A 21,372-nucleotide genomic window follows, 5' to 3' on the forward strand; every position below is an offset into this window, starting at 1 on the left:
TATTATTTGTTTGTACATATTTGTATCTATTATTAGGTAAGTTAATCCTGAGACATGAATATGCTACCCCTTCATATACCATATCTCTCAAAATTGCTGTGCAGATCTGGACGAGTGTGTGGCAAACGGTCGCATCTGTAATAACGGACGGTGTGTGAACACTGAGGGCAGTTTCCATTGTGTGTGTAATGCTGGCTTCGAGATCTCCTCTGATGGAAAGAACTGCCAAGGTAGAACACGTGCACAAACATGTGAATGCACCATTACATATTTATTGCTGTACTGTTGCTAAATGATCCACCCATTTACCTTCTGTAGACACTGTTGTGAGGTTGGTGTTTTTAATATTCAAACTACTGGAAACTGTAGCTCCACCTCAGCTTACAGTACCTAGGCACATTAGCCCTTTAACACTCCAAGGCTTATAAGGTGTATTTCTACACTAAGGTGTATTCTTCCGTAATTACAGGGACTTCTGTAGAAAGTGATGGGGCTATTCTCTGGTAATAAAAGTTTGTAATAACACTTTAGTCCCACCGACGATCCATAGGCTTTTTAAGGGGTTAAGAGTGTTATTAATATTCAACGCTAATGAAAGATTGTAGCTCCACGTCAGTATATATAACAATACCTACATTTAGAGTGTTATTAATATTTAGCCCTAATGAGAGACTGCAGCTCCAACTCATTGTATACCACAATACCTACATTTAGAGTGTTATTAATATTCAACGCTAATGAAAGATTGTAGCTCCACGTCAGTATATATAACAATACCTACATTTAGAGTGTTATTAATATTCACCCTAATGAGAGACTGCAGCTCCAACTCATTGTATATCACAATACCTACATTTAGAGTGTTATTAATATTCAGCCCTAATGAGAGACTGTAGCTCCACCTCAGTGTATATCACAATACCTACATTTAGAGTGTTATTAATATTCAGCCCTAATGAGAGACTGTAGCTCCACCTCAGTGTATATCACAATACCTACATTTAGAGTGTTATTAATATTTAACCCTAATGAGAGACTGTAGCTCCACCTCAGTGTATATCACAATACCTACATTTAGAGTGTTATTAATATTCACCCTAATGAGAGACTGTAGCTGCACCTCAGTGTATATCACAATACCTACATTTAGAGTGTTATTAATATTCACCCTAATGAGAGACTGTAGCTGCACCTCAGTGTATATCACAATACCTACATTTAGAGTGTTATTAATATTCACCCTAATGAGAGACTGTAGCTCCACCTCAGTGTATATTACAATACCTACATTTAGAGTGTTATTAATATTCATCCTAATGAGAGACTGTAGCTCCACCTCAGTGTATATCACAATATCTACATTTAGAGTGTTATTAATATTCACCCTAATGAGAGACTGTAGCTTCACCTCAGTGTATATCACAATATCTACATTTAGAGTGTTATTAATATTCAACCCTAATAAGAGACTGTAGCTCCACCTCAGTGTATATCACAATACCTACATTTAGAATGTTATTATTATGCAACCCTAGATTGTAGCTCCACCTCAGTTTAAATGATAATAGTGTTGTTTTTAACTTGGCTGTTACGGAACAGCTGATTATTGCTAGAATACAGGAATAGCGAATTGATTCTCAGAAATTTTGGTCGTAAGTGCCTTTATCAGGAAACACTTAGTACTTAGTATCACACTGAGCGGTCATCACTGTGTTTTAGTATGTTAAGGTATATCACAATTACAAGATGTGCATAAATAGCTTTCTTTCATTCTTTGTGTGGATGTGTGTGTTTATGCTAGATATGGATGAGTGTCAGATTAGGAACATCTGTTTGAATGGGATGTGTATTAATGATGACGGCAGCTTTAAATGCATCTGCAAAGCCGGATATCTACTGGATGGCACAGGGCGTTACTGTATAGGTTAGTAATGATATTCACAAACACATACATTTACACACATATACAAAAACTACATTCACACACAGTTTTGCACACAGACACACATATTTGCAAATACATGTAAATGAACAGGTTCCCTTTTTTTATACATACACACACATATGCTGCTCTCTGTGAAGCTGGATGTGTTTTTGGTTAATGTGTTCTCTCATTAATGATCTGTATAGTCTAGTGAGGCACTTGGCTTTGCCTCTGTCTAAGACAGAGGAAACCAACCTTCACACACACACACACACACACACACACACACACACCGCACACACAGACACTCCAGTACACGCATATATACACAGCCCACTAAATTCAGACATAATACAAACACTCACTGATTGTTTGGGTTAGAATGACATACTATGTGCTCTAATGTGGATCTGTATGATCAGTGACAAGTAGAAGAATATTTAATACAAAACAATTGTATAAATTTTAGTATGTATTTAGTATACACATATTTTAGTTTTAATCCACTTTTAATAGTTAATAATAAAGAATACATATACTTGTGTCATATAACATTAACATATTTATTCATACATATATATCTTATATATTTTAAATAAATATAGTTTGATATTGTATTAAACATATTTAAACTTGAAAAAAGAAAATAAACTGCTGTATGTCTCAGTTTTGTCTACTAGAGCAACACAATAAAAAGCAGTTCCACATACCTTCTTAAAAGCATTTGATCCAAATACTAGGGTGACCATATTTATGTTTACAAAAAAGAAAACTGGGGACACACGAGTATCCACTGTAGTTAGGATCTCGTGGCTTTGGGTTTTCAATACATTTAACCATGTGTGTTTAAACCTATAATAATAATATATAATAATAATTTTACTTTCCCTTAGGTTTTAGGTTATCTTGGACGATCAGGAGGAGCTCTTGTTTTACTGAAAGAGCAAATTACCATAAATATGTTTTGTCCTAAACTAGTCCTGTCTCTGAAAGAGCAGATGTACATCTTTATTTACATGAAACAGCTTTGAGAGAGGAATTAGTGAAGGGAATTCAGCAGTTGTACAGTGGCTTCTAGTGTAAGTGTGTTTTTAGTCCACAGGGTTTCTGTTCAGGAAAATCTGTGTTGTTGTTTTTTTCAATTATTTAAAATATTTTTTTTTATATATATATATAAAAAAATGTGGTGATCAGGATTGTTCACTTGTTTGCCACTGCCTAGGAAACATGTAACAATAATGTAAAAAAAAATAATATTGAGTTTAAGTGCAAAGGTCCATAAAGGTGGGGAAAGACACCTTGTTTATTTACTTTTTATTTAATACCGAAAATAGTTGAAAAAAAAAAGCTTATTTTTTATGCTCATCTAAACTGGGAGGAGAGTTGGGATCCACTATAATGACGGAATCATATTGTTGTCTGCAGATAATTGCCTTAAAGGTTTCAGAGCGATATTTACATTTGTCTGAAATTTGAAGCTGATATTAGATGATGTATTTACAGAATCATAGACAAGCAGATTGTTTAGGTGGTGATGGGCTACTGCACTAAAATATCTGCACTTTATTACTAATACACTTGAGAGCACATTAATAGAGCACATTCTATGCAGCTCAAAATGCAATCCAATGACACAGTAAACATTAGTTTCCATTTTGGTTTGGTTACGTTGTATAGAAATTTGAGGTTTGGGAAAAATATTGAGTAAGAATTATTACTGCTAAGCATAGACTGAAAGCTTTGGTACACTGAAACATTTGAAAAAGTCTCAGTAACTTTCAGGGTGTTTGTCTTTTAGACGTGGACGAGTGTGAAACCCCAGGGATATGTTTGAATGGACGCTGTGTTAACACAGAAGGCTCCTTCAGGTGTGAATGTATGGCGGGACTCGCTGTTGGTCTGGACGGAAGGACATGTGTAGGTGAGTCTCTTTCTATGCACACATGCACACACACATGATATATATTATGTAAATATGTCTATATGTCTATATGCGTATATGTCTATATGCAATGTTGCTAGACCTCAAAAGAGCAGCACATGCAATACAGCCTAAAAGAATGGGCGAAAAACACCCAAACCAGAATTGAAAACTCTTAGCTGGCTATAAACGTGTTTACAACCTGTGATACTTGCCAATGGCTACAGTCAGTGAAACAACATTGCTCACTGTGTTGCAGATTAGGGTTCCCTGGCTGGGCAAGCACCCTGTGCTATACTAAGAAGAGTCCTTGAGCAGGAATCCAACTCTATATTTGCCCCAGATGCTGTAAATGTTTGGCTATGATATTTGTGTCTCTCTGCAGTGTTTATATTGTACTTCTTCTTTGTTCTCTCTGTAGATACACATATGCGCAGTACCTGTTATGGGGGTTATAGGCAAGGGCAGTGTGTGCGGCCATTCTTTGGGGCTGTCACAAAGTCTGAGTGCTGTTGCGCCAGTGTGGAGTACGCCTTCGGGGAACCATGCCAACCATGCCCACCACAGACATCAGGTATTACACACATTAAAGATGTAGTGAACATATCATTGAAGACCAGCTCAACCTTATCGTTACTATTTAATCAACAAGGCTAATGTGTTTATTTACTCTTCTTTTTCTTTCTTAAATATACCTGCTCAGTACTTACTATTATAATGGCACCTCCTATCTCCTGTCCTGTCTTATAATATGTTGATTTTTGAATATTGTTAATTTGTCTGTTTTGTAACAGCCTCTTTCCCCCATACTGTTTTGTATTTGTGTTCCTGTATGTTTGCATAAAGGTAAAAAAACAAGGCCAGTGTGTGCATGGACAGGCTTAAGAGTAAGAGTTAATTTGTGTATGTTTATGTGTTTGTTTGTATGTGTGTATGTGTGTTTGTGTTTCAGCTGAGTTTGCAGCTCTATGTCCCAGTGGAGTTGGCACCACCACAGATGGTAGAGGTAAGTAAACTCACACTCAAGTTGACACACAGGCACACACATACACACACTCTTCAGAAGGATGACCTATTTCTCTGTTGCAGATATTAACGAGTGTGCCCTGAATCCTGATATCTGTCAGAACGGAGAATGTGAGAACTTGCTGCGCACATACAAATGCAACTGTAACCAGGGCTTTGAAGTGGACACTACTGGCAAGAACTGCATAGGTATGTGTGCATATCTACATTTTTCCTCTATTGTGATACTTTGTAAATATAAAATTGATTACTACCCAAATGCAGCCAATGAGCAAAATGTGTTACACAGGGTGAAAAAACAGTTCAGTTTTTATAAATAGCAAATGTAGTACGCCAAATGACACTATGGCAAAAACATATGGGGTGAGGGGAAAACTTAGGAAGTTTAGAAGTTTTTTTTGTAGTGAATCTTCGCTGCATCTTCACTACATCTGTATACATTATTGGCCAGAGGAGAGTTGATGAGGTGTTGATGTGTGTATGTGTTTGTGTGTCTCAGATATTGATGAGTGTGCAGTGAACAGGCTATTGTGTGACAACGGCCTTTGCCGGAATACCCCAGGCAGCTACACCTGCCACTGTCCCAAAGGCCTCATCTTCCAGCCAGAGACAGAAGTATGCGAGGGTGAGTGCCAAAATAATAAAAACCACAAGCAAAGTATTAAACGGGAATTCCAACAAATCGAAATTCTCTGCGATAATTCAGTGTGAGATAAATTAGGAGAGGGCATGGTGTGAAATGGTTAATTGTAGAGAAACTCACCATTTCTTTTTACAGTGGTGGTCTGTTTCATTCATGAACATAGCATTTAATTTACAATCCAATACCACCAGTGAACAACATGTTTCTTTTAATGTAATGTTAATGATTGTAAAACAGTGGCAAATCTGAAAAAATATGTTTTCTTTATGGACACATTACACATGTACCCACAAAATTTAATGATATTCTTCATTGTTATTAATGATATTACAATTTAAACCCATGTTCATACTTTTTGTGAGGGAGCTTTTAGAGGCAGTAAGCTCTTTAAACGTCTGGTTCCGTTTACCACCATGTCGTTCAGCTTACTGCCAAGCTGCTGTAATTTACTCAACTACTTAAGACACAGTACTGTATTGGATAAAATGGTTAGTTAGACTAGCCTAGCCCCATAGGCAAGAACATTGGAACCCAGATAAATAAGAAACCAACTGCATTGAGCTAAAAGCTGTGTGAAGTTTTTTTAGGTTGCATGTGATGTGTATGCATGTGAATGTGATGTTTAAACGCAGATATTGACGAGTGTGAGTCGAACCCCTGTGTGAACGGAGAGTGTAAGAACATTATTGGCAGCTTCAGTTGTTCCTGCTCCTCGGGCAGCTCTTTGGACGACTCTAAGACACAGTGTATTGGTGAGCAATACATAACTATATACATGCACCCTCATTTGCATTAGGATTCATTGTAACCCATTTCTCAGTGGGTTATGTTAATGTTTATGTAACTTGGTGTGTATGTTTATACAGAGACAAGTAAGGGAACATGCTGGCTGAAGACGGTGAATGGTCAATGTGAGGTTAACATTAACGGAGCGACACTGAAGTCTCAGTGCTGCGCTACACTGGGGGCAGCATGGGGCTCACCCTGCATGCCCTGTGAACGAGGTTAGAACACAAATCACTGTCAATATTTTATTATAAATATTTTTTTCTTTTTGTGTCGATCCATTCACCTTAAAATAGTGGACCCCTGAGGTATAATTTGTGTGAAGATCAAAAAAGGTTTTGTTCAGAGATGTGCAAGTATCAATATGTAACAATAATATGTCCCATACGTATTATGTATGTAATTATACAAATGTATTATGTTCTGTATGTAATCATCCATTTGTATTTAGACTTTTGTATGGTTAACCCCAAACCTAACACCAATCTTAAATCAAGATCCAAAACACACACTCCCTGTTTAAAAACAAAACAAGTCTTTATTTTATTTAAAGCAATATTTTACTTTAACCATCTGAGATATTTTTCTCTGAGTGTTTGTGTGTTTATGTCTCTTTAGATCCAATCTGCCCTAAAGGACATTCTCGAGTCAAAGGAACAATCTGTGAAGGTAAAAAATGCTTGACAATAAGTACAAAAAGTAGCCAATGTCATCCCAGGCGATAAAATATGTGACTGTATTTTCATCATTCCTGTCAGCCATTTATGTCAGCGGTATACAGCAGCATTTAATGCAGAAAGATATTTATATTTTGTGTTAAACCCTGCTCTATTGTTAATTTCTTCTGGTGCTCTCTTTTACATTATATCTCTATTGGATTAGCTTAGCTTCAAGCTTCAAGGTGGTGTTAGCCTTTTAGAACATCTCAGTTGCTTCTTCAGTGAGAAGGGCTTATTGCGCAGTTATTAACTAGTCATGTGTCATATAATGCCCAGGTATTGCAGGCAGTTTCGTAAGATGTAAAAGTTGAACAGACTGTTCTATATGTACCTGGCTTTCGTACAGTCTTGTCATGCAATGTTTTAAAACCGATGAAACAATCAAATATAAGGGTGACAAACTAAGTGAACACTGTACAATGTTAAATCTGCCTGACACCAACTGTAAATGTTAAACTGATGTGATTTAGAAAAGAGAATCTGGTTACCATTAGCTTAGGTAGCACGAGAACAATAATAACCACTACAAAACAGATTCAGATCTGGCAGACTAAGAAAACCCTTTAAACGTTTAGACGATTGCGACTTAGATCAAGCAACTGCTGTATTTATATAATGTTTTCCTGTGGTTTTGGATCTGTAGCCTACTCGCTAAGCTAGTCTTTGCTTTGCTAGTTCGGCTATAGATACAACGAGTATCTTGGTGTTAGTAAGAGAAAGGCAAAATGTTAGACTTGTAGTTGGCTGCCGGCTGTAGGCTTAGATAAGGTGGCTAGCAGGCTAAGCACCGCAGCACAGACTGTGTTCCAGCTCAAATGACACATGTTTAGACAATAAGGCACTAATATCTGAGAGCACAAAGTCGAGGGGGATTTTTGGAGTGTTGTTGATTGTTTTCAGGCACATGTAGTAGAATGGGTCATCCAGAGTTGGTTGCTCTTCCTTTTAATTTAATTCAGCGCGTTGCTAAACTTGCAAGCATGGTGGGCTTTGTTTTTTTTCCACACCTGTTTTCAGATTATGATATCACCAATAAATAAGCTCCAAAAGCAACCCCATGCTGTGGTTCTCCTAAATGCACGAGGGGGAGTGAGCTTCATCATCAACATTATTATTGTTATACCGCCCACGTGTCAATTTGAGAAAAAAGAATATAAAAAAAAATATATATATATAAATAAAAAAAAAGAAAATCAAGTCAGTACACATCTGACGAATACACATCTAAATGTATTGACCTTCTCTTGTCTCTCTTTCTCGCTCCATCCAGATGTGAATGAGTGTGAGGTTTTCCCGGGTGTGTGTGTCAATGGGAAGTGTGTAAACACTGTTGGTTCCTTCATTTGTCAGTGCCCCAGTGGAATGACCGTTGATGCGTCTGGGAAAACCTGCATTGGTGCGTATAAACATGTAAATATATAAGTGAGCACAAAGGCAGAAACACTAAGGCACAAACACAGTATTTAGTTGTGGTACAGGAGTGTGTCTGTGTTATTAAATAATTGTGTGTCTGTGTTTGTGTAGACCTGCGTACAGAGCAGTGTTACCTGTCCCATGAGGATGAACGTTGTGGAGCTCCAATTTCGGGTCGTCACCGTGTGGACGCCTGCTGCTGCTCGGTGGGAGTAGCTTGGGGTCCAGAATGTGACGAATGCCCAGAGAAAGGAACACCAGAGTTCAACCTGCTTTGCCCCCGTGGACCTGGGTTCTCTCATCGCGGAGACTTTATTAATGGAAAACCCTTTCTCAAAGGTAAATACACACAGGACAGTCAGAGACAAGGTTGGTGTGGGTGTGATTATTCAGATAGACAGACAGATAGCTAGATAAATAAGATTAGACCTGTGTAGTTAAGAGTTAAGCACAAGTTTCTCATGGAGAGTTGCTCACAACCAATCTGACAGCAGATGCTCTCACTTATCACACACTGAATCCTGACCACTTGAGGCTTCAACCAGACATGGTCAGTCTGACATGGGGGTTGTTTAAAGAGGAGTGAACCTGTTCATTTCAGTGGAAACAGACCATTGCCGGCTGTGGTTTTCAGAACTGGTTCAGGACAGCCCACTGGGCCAGGACACCCTAGCTCATGACTGGCTGAACAAACTGCTCGTTCTATTGGTAGCCCTGCAGTTGATGTCTCTGCTGTGGAAGCCACCCCAGCAGATGGACCTTCTGTCCCAGCTAAGACGCCAGGTGTAGTACCTGAGGACGGAATTTTTCCAGCTGTGGCTCTGGTCCTTGGGACCTCTTCTGGGTTGATTCTTGACATGTAACTAGTATTAGTGCCCCTTGTTGTATTGGTATGATTATGTGGCCGTTTTAGGGTCGTTTTTGCATTTTCATGTAAATCTTTCTTTTTTTCTCAGATATAAACGAGTGTAAGATGATTCACAGCCTGTGCACCAATGGAAAGTGTCGTAACACCATTGGCAGTTTCCGCTGCAGGTGTGATAGTGGTTTTGCTCTAGACTCTGATGAGAGGAATTGCACTGGTAAGTCACAACAGTTTCAGGTAAAAGCATAAAAACAAGGCATTTGATTCAAGATGACATATTGTTCGAATTTGTAAACATTGGTGAGTTTTTTTGTAACACATCTTCAAAACCTGAATGAAACATTTCTGTCATATACACTATGTATTTTATATTTATGAATCAACATTATACATTATGGTTTTGCAGATATTGATGAGTGCCGCATCTCACCTGATTTGTGCGGCCATGGTACCTGTGTTAACACAGCGGGAGATTTTGAGTGCGAGTGTTTCTCTGGTTATGAGAGTGGATTCATGATGATGAAGAACTGCATGGGTAAGCAGAGATCACCTGCTATACACACACCTGCACTTGTTCAACAATGCCTGTAGAACACCTACTGCGACTGTCATACACTCTTCCACTTTTATCTGCATGTATTTTACACACTGCCCTGGTATTTCACCGGAAACTGTTATACATACTACCCCTGTACAAAGGCCCTTACACACTGTGCTGTGTCAAAAAAATGGAAAAAACATTTTTGGTAGAGATACCCACGTTGGCACCAACACCATGTGTCAGCGCACAGTGGCACTCAAGACATTCGTGCACCGTTCAGTTCCTTAGCATGTCACAGCCGCCGCGATTAGCACAAAACACTGGAACCTGCTTTACACACTGCTCCTTATTGACACCTGCACCTGTTATGCAGACTTCCCCTGTATAACACCTGCTGCTGTTATACACACTGTCCCTGTATAACACCTGCACCTGTTAAATACATTTTTCCTATTCAACATGTGCACCTGCTTAACACACTCTACCTGTTCAACACACTGAACTACCTAATGCATACCTGTTTCTCTTTAGCATCTGTACGATTGTTCTTGCGTTTGTTTATCCACTAGTTTTAGATGTTTAGAACTCTATATATTTTTTTTCCATATTTCACTAAAGTTATCTGACCAACACAGAAAAGGCAGTGACATCAATTTAATCAAATGTCTTTCTGAGTTAGACAAATGTAGTCCACGTTTTGAAATGTAATCACTGTTGCATGAATATTAGAGGTTTGCCAACTCTGTGGTGAGTGTTTCCACACACTCCATCAGAGAGTAAAGACAGAGAGAGACAGAAAGAGAGAGAGAATTAGAAAGAAAGAGCACACACATGCGTGTGATAGAGAGAGAGAGAGAGAGAGAGAGAGAGAGAGAGAGAGAGACTGCTGCTTCAGATTAGCAATTTATATTACAGAGCTTTGGGTTGGAACTAGGTAAATTATGTTAAGGCTGATCCTCTTTTAATCATTACGTTGTGTTTCTAAACACTTAAACACATCTTTTGATGGTCTGAAAGTGCTCTGTAAACACAGTCTGAGAGACATGGGCTAAAACACAGTTCACATCGAACACATCATGATTCTTCGGTTTGTTGATTAAACAATGTTCTTCGGTTTGTTGATTAAAATTGCTAGTAAATATTTGTAAAGTAAACTATTCCTTTAAGCATCTGCCCTTTGGCTTCTATAGAAAGTGAGTTTAAGTTCATTTTTCTAAGTTTGAGGAAATATACTGAAGTCACTGTCTGTGGTATTCAACTGAACTCGGTTTTTAAGATAGAAAATATTGGTGTTTTGACCTTCTGCTGCCCGACTGTACTTGCAATGTTTATGCAAATACTTTAGTATGTGTAAAAAGAAAGAGGAGTTAAACTCGGCACAATATGTGTGTGTGTGTGCCTCATCTTTGCAGATATTGATGAGTGTGAGCGTAACCCGCTGCTGTGCCGAGGTGGTGAGTGCATCAACACAGAGGGAAGTTTCCGCTGCAGTTGCCCACCCGGTCATGAGATTGCACCTGACGGCTCCGCCTGCCTAGGTTAGTGTTTGTTCGAGGCATGTTCCAATTTGCAATTAATTTTCTAGGAAAATACTAATATATTTTAATAGGTTCTGCAGCGTTCTTCACTGATTTAACACATACTGTAGTTAGTCCTCTCTATTACTGTCATCTCCTCTTTTCTCTCTTCTTGTCTTCTTCTCATCTTCTCCCTTCTCATCTTTCATGTTCTCTTCTTTTCCATTATCTTCTTTTCTACTTCTCTGTTCTCATCTTTCTACTCTTTTCTTTTTTTTTCTTTAATTTTCTCCTCTGCTCTTAGTACTATATCTGTGTATATTCCTTGTCTAGCTGTGCCTTTTTTTCTCTCTCTTTGTCTTCTCAGTTGAGTACAGTATGACTGATTGTTCTGTTTTAAAGCCTCATTTGGTTGGTTGTGTGCGTGCATGTGTGCGTGTATGAGGGGTTCTGGTTGAATGACTTTATTATGGCTCATTATTACTTATTTCCACAGTGTTTTTTACAACACAAAGAGAAACAGAAACCAGCTCAGTTAAACACTTTAACAGACAGTACAGGCCATTGTGTGTGTGTGTGTGGATCAGCTGTTTCTCCTTTGAGTGTAAATTTGTGGAGAGTTGTTTAGATGGGTTTGTGTTGTTTATTTGTTATTTTCTGTGTTTATGTGCAGATATCAATGAGTGTGAGCTGAGTGATAAGCTGTGTCGTAACGGACAGTGTGTGAACATGATTGGACACTACCAGTGTTCCTGCAACACCGGCTACAAATCCACTGAGGACCGACTCTCCTGCGTAGGTGAGATGACATTTCCTGACCACTACTTTACAAATGGACAACACCAGGAAATTTCAGTTCAATTCAAAGTTTATTTATATAGCGCCTTTCACAACAAATGTTGTCACAAAGCACTTTACAGAGATCCAGGTCTACGCCTCTTATGAGCAAACACCACAGTGGCAAGGAAAAACTCCCTTTTACTAAGAGGAAGAAACCTTGGGAGAAACCAAGACTAGGAGTCTTAGTCTAGGAACCCATCTGCCTTAGGTTGACCCGCACAGCACAAACAAACTGCCGTCCAGACTGGACGGCAGGGCATCTCAGTACATAAAGAGAGAGAGAGAGAGAGAGAGAGAGAGAGAGATTAGGATGTTAGGATGGTTGTGTTGGAACTCTGCTGAGTAGTGGGACAGGCCTGATACCAAGACGCAGGAACTGAACCAAAAAAGGGAACTCCAGGCAGGCAGCTCAGGACATGGGTGAGAGAGACAAAAAGATGAAGTATTAATTCATAACCACTACAGGTATGAACCATGAAGTATGAGTTCATACCTGTAGTAGAAATGGTAAGAGAGACAACCACAATAATGGTAATAAAAAACCTGTAATCAGAGTGGGACAGAACAGTGGTGAAATGTAATCAGAGCAGGACAGAACAGTGGTGTTATGTAATTAGTACAGGACAGAACATAGAACTTGTGAGTTAGCCGAAAGCTTGTGTAAATAGAAATGGTTTTAATCTAGCTTTAAAGACTGAGATTGTGTCTGATTCTTGTATATAAACAGGGAGGTTGTTCCAGAACGCTCTTCCTCCTGCATTGTTTTTCTAATACGTGGGACTGATAATAGGCCAGCATCTTGCGAGCGCAGTGTACGTGGATTGTTGTAAGGTGTAAAAAGTTTCTCTAAATAATGTGGGGCCAGACCATAAAGAGAGTTATATGTTAGAAGAAGTATTTTATAATATATATGAAATTTAATTTAATTTTTTTCAATATTGGGCTTTATAGTCTCCAATTTACGTGATTTAGCCCATGCCAGGAGATGCACTAACTATGTCAATTAATGGTTTAACTTTTTGCAATGCCTATTTAAACAACGGTGTTGCTACGGGATCTAATATACATGATGATGATTTAGATGAGTTAATTATATTGAGCAGGCCTTCTTCTGTAGCTGGGCTAAAGTTCTGTAGGTGTGTCGGGGACCTGGTGCAGCATTCATCATTGTCTACCGCTGTGGTTTGGGACTGACATTGATTGACACTGATTTTTAGTCTAATATTCTCTTTTTTATCATCAAAGAATTTCATGAAGTCGTTGCTACTATTTTCAGCAGGGATAACTGAGCTAGTTTGTTTTTTACTGTTTGTAAGTTTAGTCACAGTATTGAAAAGGAATCTTGGGTTGTCTTTGTTTTTCTCAATAAGATGAAAAAAATACTGAGATTTGGTTTTAATTAGGGATTTTTTGTAGTCCACAAGACTATGCTGCCATTAGAGTCGGAAATGTCTCTATATCTAAACCCCATTAATTACAGAGTCTGTGTTTTGTAGATATTTGTGTAGTGGAAGATATCTAGTATTTCTAATAACACGCCACACCAATCAATGCGCTACAGTCCTATGCAGCAGAAGTAAAGCAGTATATATCATTTTATCCATGTGATATTAAAAAGACTTCTCATCATTCATTTGCTTGCCAGGTTTTATTTTTGCCAGTTTTGGCAGCAAAGTTAAATCAAAATATTTTCTCATTCCTTTCTGACAAAGATGGAAGCCTGTAAACAAAGGAGTGAACCATTCAAAACAATGACTCCACCCATCTCAAACCCAGAACCCTTTGTGTCTTTTTTTGGGCTGCATGCTTCCATTTATCTATTATTTTTAAGAGACAATTGGTAAAGACTTGGTTCGGCTCTTTGCAACACTACTTTCACCTAATATGACGGTAAATATGTTTCTCAAGTATTACTGAAAAGCCCAGTCTTCCAACATCACATAACAAACTAATGTTAAATATTAATTTAAAGATTAATATAATATACTAATCTTACTAATCAGTACTATAATGACTCATATTAATTATTATTAATTGTTATTATTAAAATGTATACAAACACTGTTTGCTAACTAGCTGGGTACATATAGTATAAATAATAAACAATGCAAAGCAGGAAAAACAATCACTACCAATCACACTACCTAAGGCATAGTGTATAAGTTTACAGAACACATTAAAGCTTTAAATACTTACATAGTTAAAAAATCAGTAGAGCAATGTGAGGAGGCATGCGACTTGAATGGGTTTCAATAAGAATGTGTTGGGAATAATTTACATTTAAACCTTTACTTGGTAGGCTGTGTACAATTACCATATTTCCCTGTTTACTTCATTCACTATAGTGCTTCCCATTTTCTATTGTGAGGAAACTGAGGCCATTTCCAACAGTGACTTATGACAATAAAGCAAAAGGCACTTTTTTAGTTGATAGATTTTAAGTTACATTATGCCAACTGGCAGACATTTAACTTTGTATTTTCTCTTTCTCCTCCTCTCTGTCTCTCTCTGTATCTCAGACATTGATGAGTGCACTATCCTGAATGGAGGCTGTGAGACCACCTGCACAAACTCAGAGGGGAGTTATGAGTGTAGCTGTCGCCGCGGCTATGCGCTGATGCCAGACCAACGCAGCTGCACTGGTCAGAACACACACACACACTAAATATATCACAATTTACATAATCATTTATGTAAACACATAAATGATTCTGTATACAATCTTTCTTGCTCTTGTAACTTATGCCTAGACCAGATCATTTGAGGCCCTCCTGACAATAGTGGCAAGTGTCTTTAGGTGATAATGTGGTGTGCCACCTTTGATTGGTTCACAGTCCTGTTGACGTCACACATGGAAGTCTGTTAACCCCTTACAGTTGAGCCGAGCACAGAGTTTAACTAAATGCCTAGTTGAGTGGAATGCAGAGCCAAGCCCAATGGACAGCCAGATCAAACACAGGACAGCCGGCTCAGACACAAAGCTGAACAGAGAACTGACCTAGACATAGAGCTGAGGCGAACGCAGAGCTGAGAAAAAAGCAGAGCCAAGAAAAAAGCAGAGTCAAGCTGAACATAAAGCCAAGTCAAACACAGAGTCCAGCTGAATGTAAAGCCATGTAAAACACAGAACCCAGCCGCACATAGAGCATGAACATAGAGTTGAATTTAATTTCATTTGACCCTAATCAACCACGTAAAAACTCTATAGCAGAATAATCTATACATTCCTGTTACCTGCTATGTTTGTTTTAATCTAAAATCTTATATGAGACCACTGGTCAGAGCTTTTGTTGGTGAGCATAATATGAAAGTTAATGGTGTTTTGTTTTTTGTAAATTCAGCCTTGGGACGCAGTGATGTGTTTTGGAAAAAGCGCAACAACTTGCACCATCTCTCACAGTTTTAGCATCAGCTAGTTATAGGATCAACTAATGTAATAAAATACATATATATACTTGCGAAATTCCTGTTTTCTTTTTAAGATAAAATGTTTTCATAATAAAGTAGAATGCAGTGTGTTGTATTATTTTGATGTAGTCTGAGAATTTTCAGTTTGAGTGTGTGTGTGTCCACAGATATCGATGAGTGCGAGGACAGTCCTGATATCTGTGACGGAGGCCAGTGTACCAACATCCCAGGAGAGTACCAGTGTCTCTGTTTTGACGGCTTCATGTCCTCCGAAGATATGAAAACATGCCTTGGTAACTTACCCATAAAAACAGACACACGCATGTTTAGACTTGTGTGATCAAATCCTCCATCCCCCTTTAGACTATTTCTGTACATTTATTATGAAATGTTCACACAAAAAAATAAAATATTTTGATCAGACAGTGATGTATGAATGTGCTTTGTGTTTGTGTGTGCATGTGCATATGCATGTGTGCGTGTGTTTTAAGATGTGGACGAGTGTGAGCTGAACCCAAATATCTGTCTGAGTGGAAAGTGTGAAAATACGAAAGGCTCATTCATCTGCCACTGCGATCTGGGATACTCTGTCAGGAAGGGCACAACTGGGTGCACAGGTGAGTTACTGGTCTTTATTCACACACACAGAGGGCACCACTTACTTAACAGCCCAGAACTCTAACATGGCCTTCACTGATACATAGTGTTCAGGGGTGTATTTCTTGGTGGTTGTGAGTGTTAGTGACTGTCTTTTTTGGCATAGTGTTTTTTGTTATAGTGCTTAGTGTTTATGGGTGTATGTGAATATATTTTTTGTATTTTAGAATTTAGAACAAACTTTGTTACCATTGCTTTTAGAGCTGTGTGATATGGCAAAGAATGATGATATTTAAAAACATTTTTACAATACACAATATTCATCACAATAGAAGTGATTGCACAAAATGCATCAGTAGGGACAGACTTTTAAAAACTACCATCCAAACACCCATATTTAGTACAGTGATTTTTATTTAAAATGTGCTGCACCTCATCCAATTAAACCAGACTAATTACACTGTTTGTAATGAAACATGCAGTGGGTCAATGTTTTTAAGCAGTGACCATATCCTCAATATGACCATAGCCCCAAGCCCACTTCTTTAACTTGTAATTATTGGTATTTCATAGTGTTTTGTGGGTGCTTCTAAATGTATGTGAGTGTATTTGTTGGTAGTTGTGAATGTTTGTGAGTGTTAGATGGTGGTTGGTGGATGTAAATTGACGGTTGTTAGTATTTGTGAGTGTGTTTGGCTGAAAGGCATGGTTGTTTGTGATTGTACATGTCTGTAAAATCACAGACTAAAAACATAAGGAGCAACAGATTCTTGTAAACCACTATTCAGATACTCTTCTGTACTAAATAGAGTCATTTCTATGCACCATCTGCTGAACTAATTGAATTCATTTGTAATGAAACCTGCAGCTGATCAGTGTTAATTAAGCATCAACAGTATCCTCAATATCCTTAGAAAAGCATATTATCCTGTTAACAAGATTGATCACAGTGCAAATATCATCATATTGCCCAGCTCTAATTGCAGCCATTTTATTCCAGGCATTTCATGGCAGTCAAGGTTATTTGACCTTAGTGATTTTTGAATGCTTCCAAAGTTCAAATATAAGTACTGTGCTGTTTAAATTGGAATAATAACTTCATTGCATTATAATTATTATACTGATTTCTTTGCATTATTTGAGCAGTTGTTTTTAAGCAGTTGTCATTTCTGCAAATAAATGTTCTAAATAGCAGTATTTCTATTTGAAATTTAGGGGAAATGTTGTCCATGGTTTATGAAATACAATGCAAATGTTCCTAAAACATTGTCTATACATAATAAAACCAGAGAAAGTGATAATGTAGAGTTGTCTCTTAGGTTTTTTCTGGAGCTGTATTTTGATGGTGTTTAAGCATATTTAGTTTTTCGATGGAAGTGTTTGTTAGTGTATTTGGTTGATAGTTTGTAGTGTGTAAGTGTGATGGCAGTTGCACAGTGCCTATAAAAGGTATATTTTAATATTTCCCCAATTGTTTTGATAAATAGAAATAATTTGGTGTAATTTGTATAATTTACAAAATAAAATGTTAAATGTTAAAGTGGAAACTGAAGTAATTGCAAAAAAATAAGAAGTCTTTAATGCTTGCATAAATATTCACCCCTTCAAAGTGACTCACCTAATTAGCAGAGGTCTGGGCAATTGGTGCTAGTAGTCCCAGTTTTATTTATAATTTATTACTGAAATTATTATTTTGTTTTTAAATAACAGTTATGTTTTTCTATTATTTTTTATTACTTTTTTATTAACCTTTTGGAACCTAAGACTTTTACTGCTGGAAAAAAACTTATGGGAAGTTTGCAGTAGACATTGTGTCGGCAAGAGAATAAAGATCCATAAAGAAGGATAACTCTTCTGGGTGTGTACACCAAATACCCTCACACACATGTGCAAAAATATACACACTCCATCTGGACAATGATATTAAGGAAAGACATCTTGAGAGCTGTGGGTGTGTTTGTCTGTGTGTATTGGGAGGTCCACCATTGCAGGAGTTAATGAGGCTGATGTTATCATGATAACGTGATGGTCAGTGGGTGGACCCGAATCATGACCATGGATTATACACACATGCACACATAGACTCAACAAATCATAGACAATCAAATCTGGACTCTACACATTTCTTTCAATCTAGAGTCTAGAGCATGTTAATATTAGATATTTATTGTGCATGTAGAAATTGAGGCTAATATAATAAGAAAAATAACTTTAATTAGTAGAGAATTACCAATGCAGTTAATAACAGTAGCTACAGTAGTTCAGTACCCCAGTGTCATATAAACATAATTCTCTTGTAGTTATCACACACATAACCTGCCTGACTGAAATGATTTATAAAGTTTTTACACTTTCACAAGCTTAAGTATACTGAATATTTGGACAGAAGAGTCTAAATGGCAAAAGGCCATTTAAAATCCACAAACCACATTTATGTATAATCAGATATCTGGACTCTGTTAGATCGGCCAGATTTCAGATTTCATGTGTTTGGTCATTCAGGGCGTGGCAGTTCTTGCGGTATAAAAGGCGGTGCTGCTTGTTCACATATTTCAGCCTAAGCACAGAGAGCAGAAGCTTCCATGCACATTAATGAGAACATGTTTACTGTGTGTGTGTTGTAGTTTTACCACCAGCACAACATTTAAAAAGTAGAGATCTAAAAGGTAAAGCCTGTCTCTGAACATCACTAGAAGAGCCTGTTAGATAATATTATATGCTCACCAGGTCATCCTGCACTAATGCTATTATCTGTTCATGGATAAAGAGTGTAGCATTGGTGGAATTATGGCGCAGCTGTTCTGTTTTTGTGATTCCACAGTTTTACAGTCAGTCACAGTGTATGGTTGAACGGTTGCCTTGCGTTGACCTTTCAAAAATACCAGTCAAAAAGCATTTTAGATAAACTCTTTAGAGATCCTTCTTCACATATCTCCACACCCCAGGAGTGTGAATCCCACAGTGCCGGTAGCTTCATTCTAGATTCCCATCTTTGTGTGAACTGTTACGCCCGCGCCGCCATGCCCGTCCCAGGAGTGGTCTCGGGCTGCGGCTCACAGGCGATCAAGAACCCCCCCTTCAAAGTCTTGTCATGTTCATGTCATGTTTAGTTATGTTCTGGACTTTTATGTTGAAAAGGACTCTTGTGTTGACACCCATCGTCGCCATCTTGGTTTTAGGTTGTGTTTGACATGTGTCTGTTCATCGTTTGGTTTATGTGCTACACCTGTGGGCTGGTGCATTTAAGGAGGGCTAGAGCAAGCAGCTAGGGCTGAGGATTACCCTTAGTGCACCCCATGCACCCAGGTTATTCAGATAACGGTAGAGACTCAGGATTCACCGGTCTGGTCTGTAGAGTCCATCCTCGTACAGAGGACTCTCTCTCTCTACCTAGCTAGCTTAGCAGGGGAAGCTAACTAGCTAGGCTGCTCTTGCCTCAGGGTCCATTAGGGAGCTACTGCAGGTCTATGGTGATTTTTCGCCAGGCTTCATAGGTTCAGCAAGCTGGGGTCCTGGAGCTCCGGGAAGGAGCGACTCTCTGGCTTGTTTCAGCAGTTAGCTCTCCTCACCGTCGGACCGGTACAGTCGTCTAGGTTTGGTGGCTGACTCCTCATGCTCTCAAGTCTAGTAAGTTCAATGCGCCTGACTAGCGCTACTCTTTATGTCCTAGTTCTTAGTTTTCCCAAGCTCGGCTTGGAAGTTTGTTTCTGAGTAGCGGTATTGGCTCAGCCCCGGCAGCTAGCACAGCCCTAGTGCTTCACCAGCCCCAGGTGTGTTCTTTTGGTTTGCCCAGTATTGGTTGTCACGGTTGTTGTTTCTGTTCCTCCTTATCCCTGGTAATCGTTGCTGCATTTCTGTTTTGTTTATGGTTTATTGTCAATAAACTCTCTTGCCTTGGTCCATCCAGGTCCAGACCCTGTGGATCATGACATGAACACACATTGCACTGCTCAGCCATAATTAAACAACACTCAACATCTTTTTCATAGCTGCCATCCCGAACAAAATGATAAGCCTACTGATTGCACTCATTGTGGCTTGGTTAGTCATTAGTTACATAAATTAACCTTGTAAAAATAAAGAATATTCTGTTTAAAGGGCTTTGTTAATTAATTGGGATGGCTGCCAGTTTTAAATTGTGATAAAGTGAAAAACATTAGAATCTTTTTTTTCTAATTTATTTTTTTTAAATGTTTGCCTAATACATCATGTTTTCACACCCTAATGCAAAACATCGACGTCCAAGCTCATAAATGCAACCAGTTAGTTTAGCTAGTTTGCACATGCATTGTTACTGTCACAACCAATTTGGATATGTGAGCAAGTGCAGCTGTAGTCCAACCACGTCGCTCAGATTTGTTGACATCTGAGCCTAAAAATCTAATTTAAAAAATATATCATGTTAGCCCTGCAGTGTGAACACAGAGAGTGAGTGAAGGCAAAAGACAAAGAGGTGAGAATGAGAGAGTGTGTGTGTGTGTGTGTGTGTGTGTGTGTGTGTGTGTGTGTGTATAACAACATGTTAGCAGTTCACGCTCGTCCGTCACTGGCAGCTACAAGACTCCTGGCTTCTATTACAGATTGGCCTGTATTACTCAGACACACTCACAGCAAACCAGTCCAAACCTGACAAACATACAGATCCATCCAAACTCTAAAACCCTGATGGAGAACACCCCCTTTAAACATACACGCACACACTTGTTCCTCTCCCCCACAGAGCACTCATGTTTTTCCCATTCCTTCGGAAGCGCCCCGTGAGAGACTTTGGGTAACGGGCGTCCCGCTTAGAGTCATCATTCTGGAATTCTGACTCTTTAAACATGGAGGAATTCTGCACGCTGCTGGGAAAAGGAGCCACGTGTTTGGAGAATCTCCAGGATCAGAGCCGGCATGTGAGGCTGCTCCGCTCTGTGGCACTTTACAAGTCTTGTTGCTCAGTTCAGTTTGCTCAGATCTGAACTCTTTACCATCGCAATTCACATTAGTGTGTGGGCAATGTAATTGAAAATCAGCAATGATTGAAAAATAGCGTAATGAGCACTGTGCATTTAATATTCTTGTTTACTGTTAAAGCAGTGGATTAAGAAACCATAAGGCTGCGGTACAGTCTTTTGCCTGAGGGGGGTAGGGTGGTTTCAGGGTGAGATGTGCCATCAGGATAAACCTGTA

At 38.6% G+C, this 21,372-nt stretch overlaps 1 protein-coding gene across 2 annotated transcripts in view; it reads left to right on the plus strand.

Annotated features, from left to right (window-relative positions):
* Positions 1-21,372, plus strand: part of fbn1 (fibrillin 1) — an 81,192-nt gene that overhangs the window by 33,674 nt on the left and 26,146 nt on the right. For both annotated transcript variants that reach the window (XM_072695449.1, XM_072695450.1), the window contains exons 14-32: positions 105-230; positions 1,802-1,924; positions 3,723-3,845; positions 4,267-4,419; positions 4,798-4,851; positions 4,935-5,060; positions 5,371-5,496; positions 6,147-6,266; positions 6,381-6,518; positions 6,919-6,969; positions 8,290-8,415; positions 8,544-8,771; positions 9,389-9,514; positions 9,704-9,832; positions 11,251-11,376; positions 12,029-12,154; positions 14,715-14,837; positions 15,771-15,896; positions 16,095-16,220. In XM_072695449.1, coding sequence (XP_072551550.1) covers positions 105-230; positions 1,802-1,924; positions 3,723-3,845; positions 4,267-4,419; positions 4,798-4,851; positions 4,935-5,060; positions 5,371-5,496; positions 6,147-6,266; positions 6,381-6,518; positions 6,919-6,969; positions 8,290-8,415; positions 8,544-8,771; positions 9,389-9,514; positions 9,704-9,832; positions 11,251-11,376; positions 12,029-12,154; positions 14,715-14,837; positions 15,771-15,896; positions 16,095-16,220 — 2,376 coding nt within the window. The remainder of the gene's footprint in view (positions 1-104; positions 231-1,801; positions 1,925-3,722; positions 3,846-4,266; positions 4,420-4,797; positions 4,852-4,934; positions 5,061-5,370; positions 5,497-6,146; positions 6,267-6,380; positions 6,519-6,918; positions 6,970-8,289; positions 8,416-8,543; positions 8,772-9,388; positions 9,515-9,703; positions 9,833-11,250; positions 11,377-12,028; positions 12,155-14,714; positions 14,838-15,770; positions 15,897-16,094; positions 16,221-21,372) is intronic.

The sequence above is a fragment of the Salminus brasiliensis genome, chromosome 13 (genome assembly GCF_030463535.1).
Source record: "Salminus brasiliensis chromosome 13, fSalBra1.hap2, whole genome shotgun sequence".
NCBI lineage: Eukaryota > Metazoa > Chordata > Actinopteri > Characiformes > Bryconidae > Salminus > Salminus brasiliensis.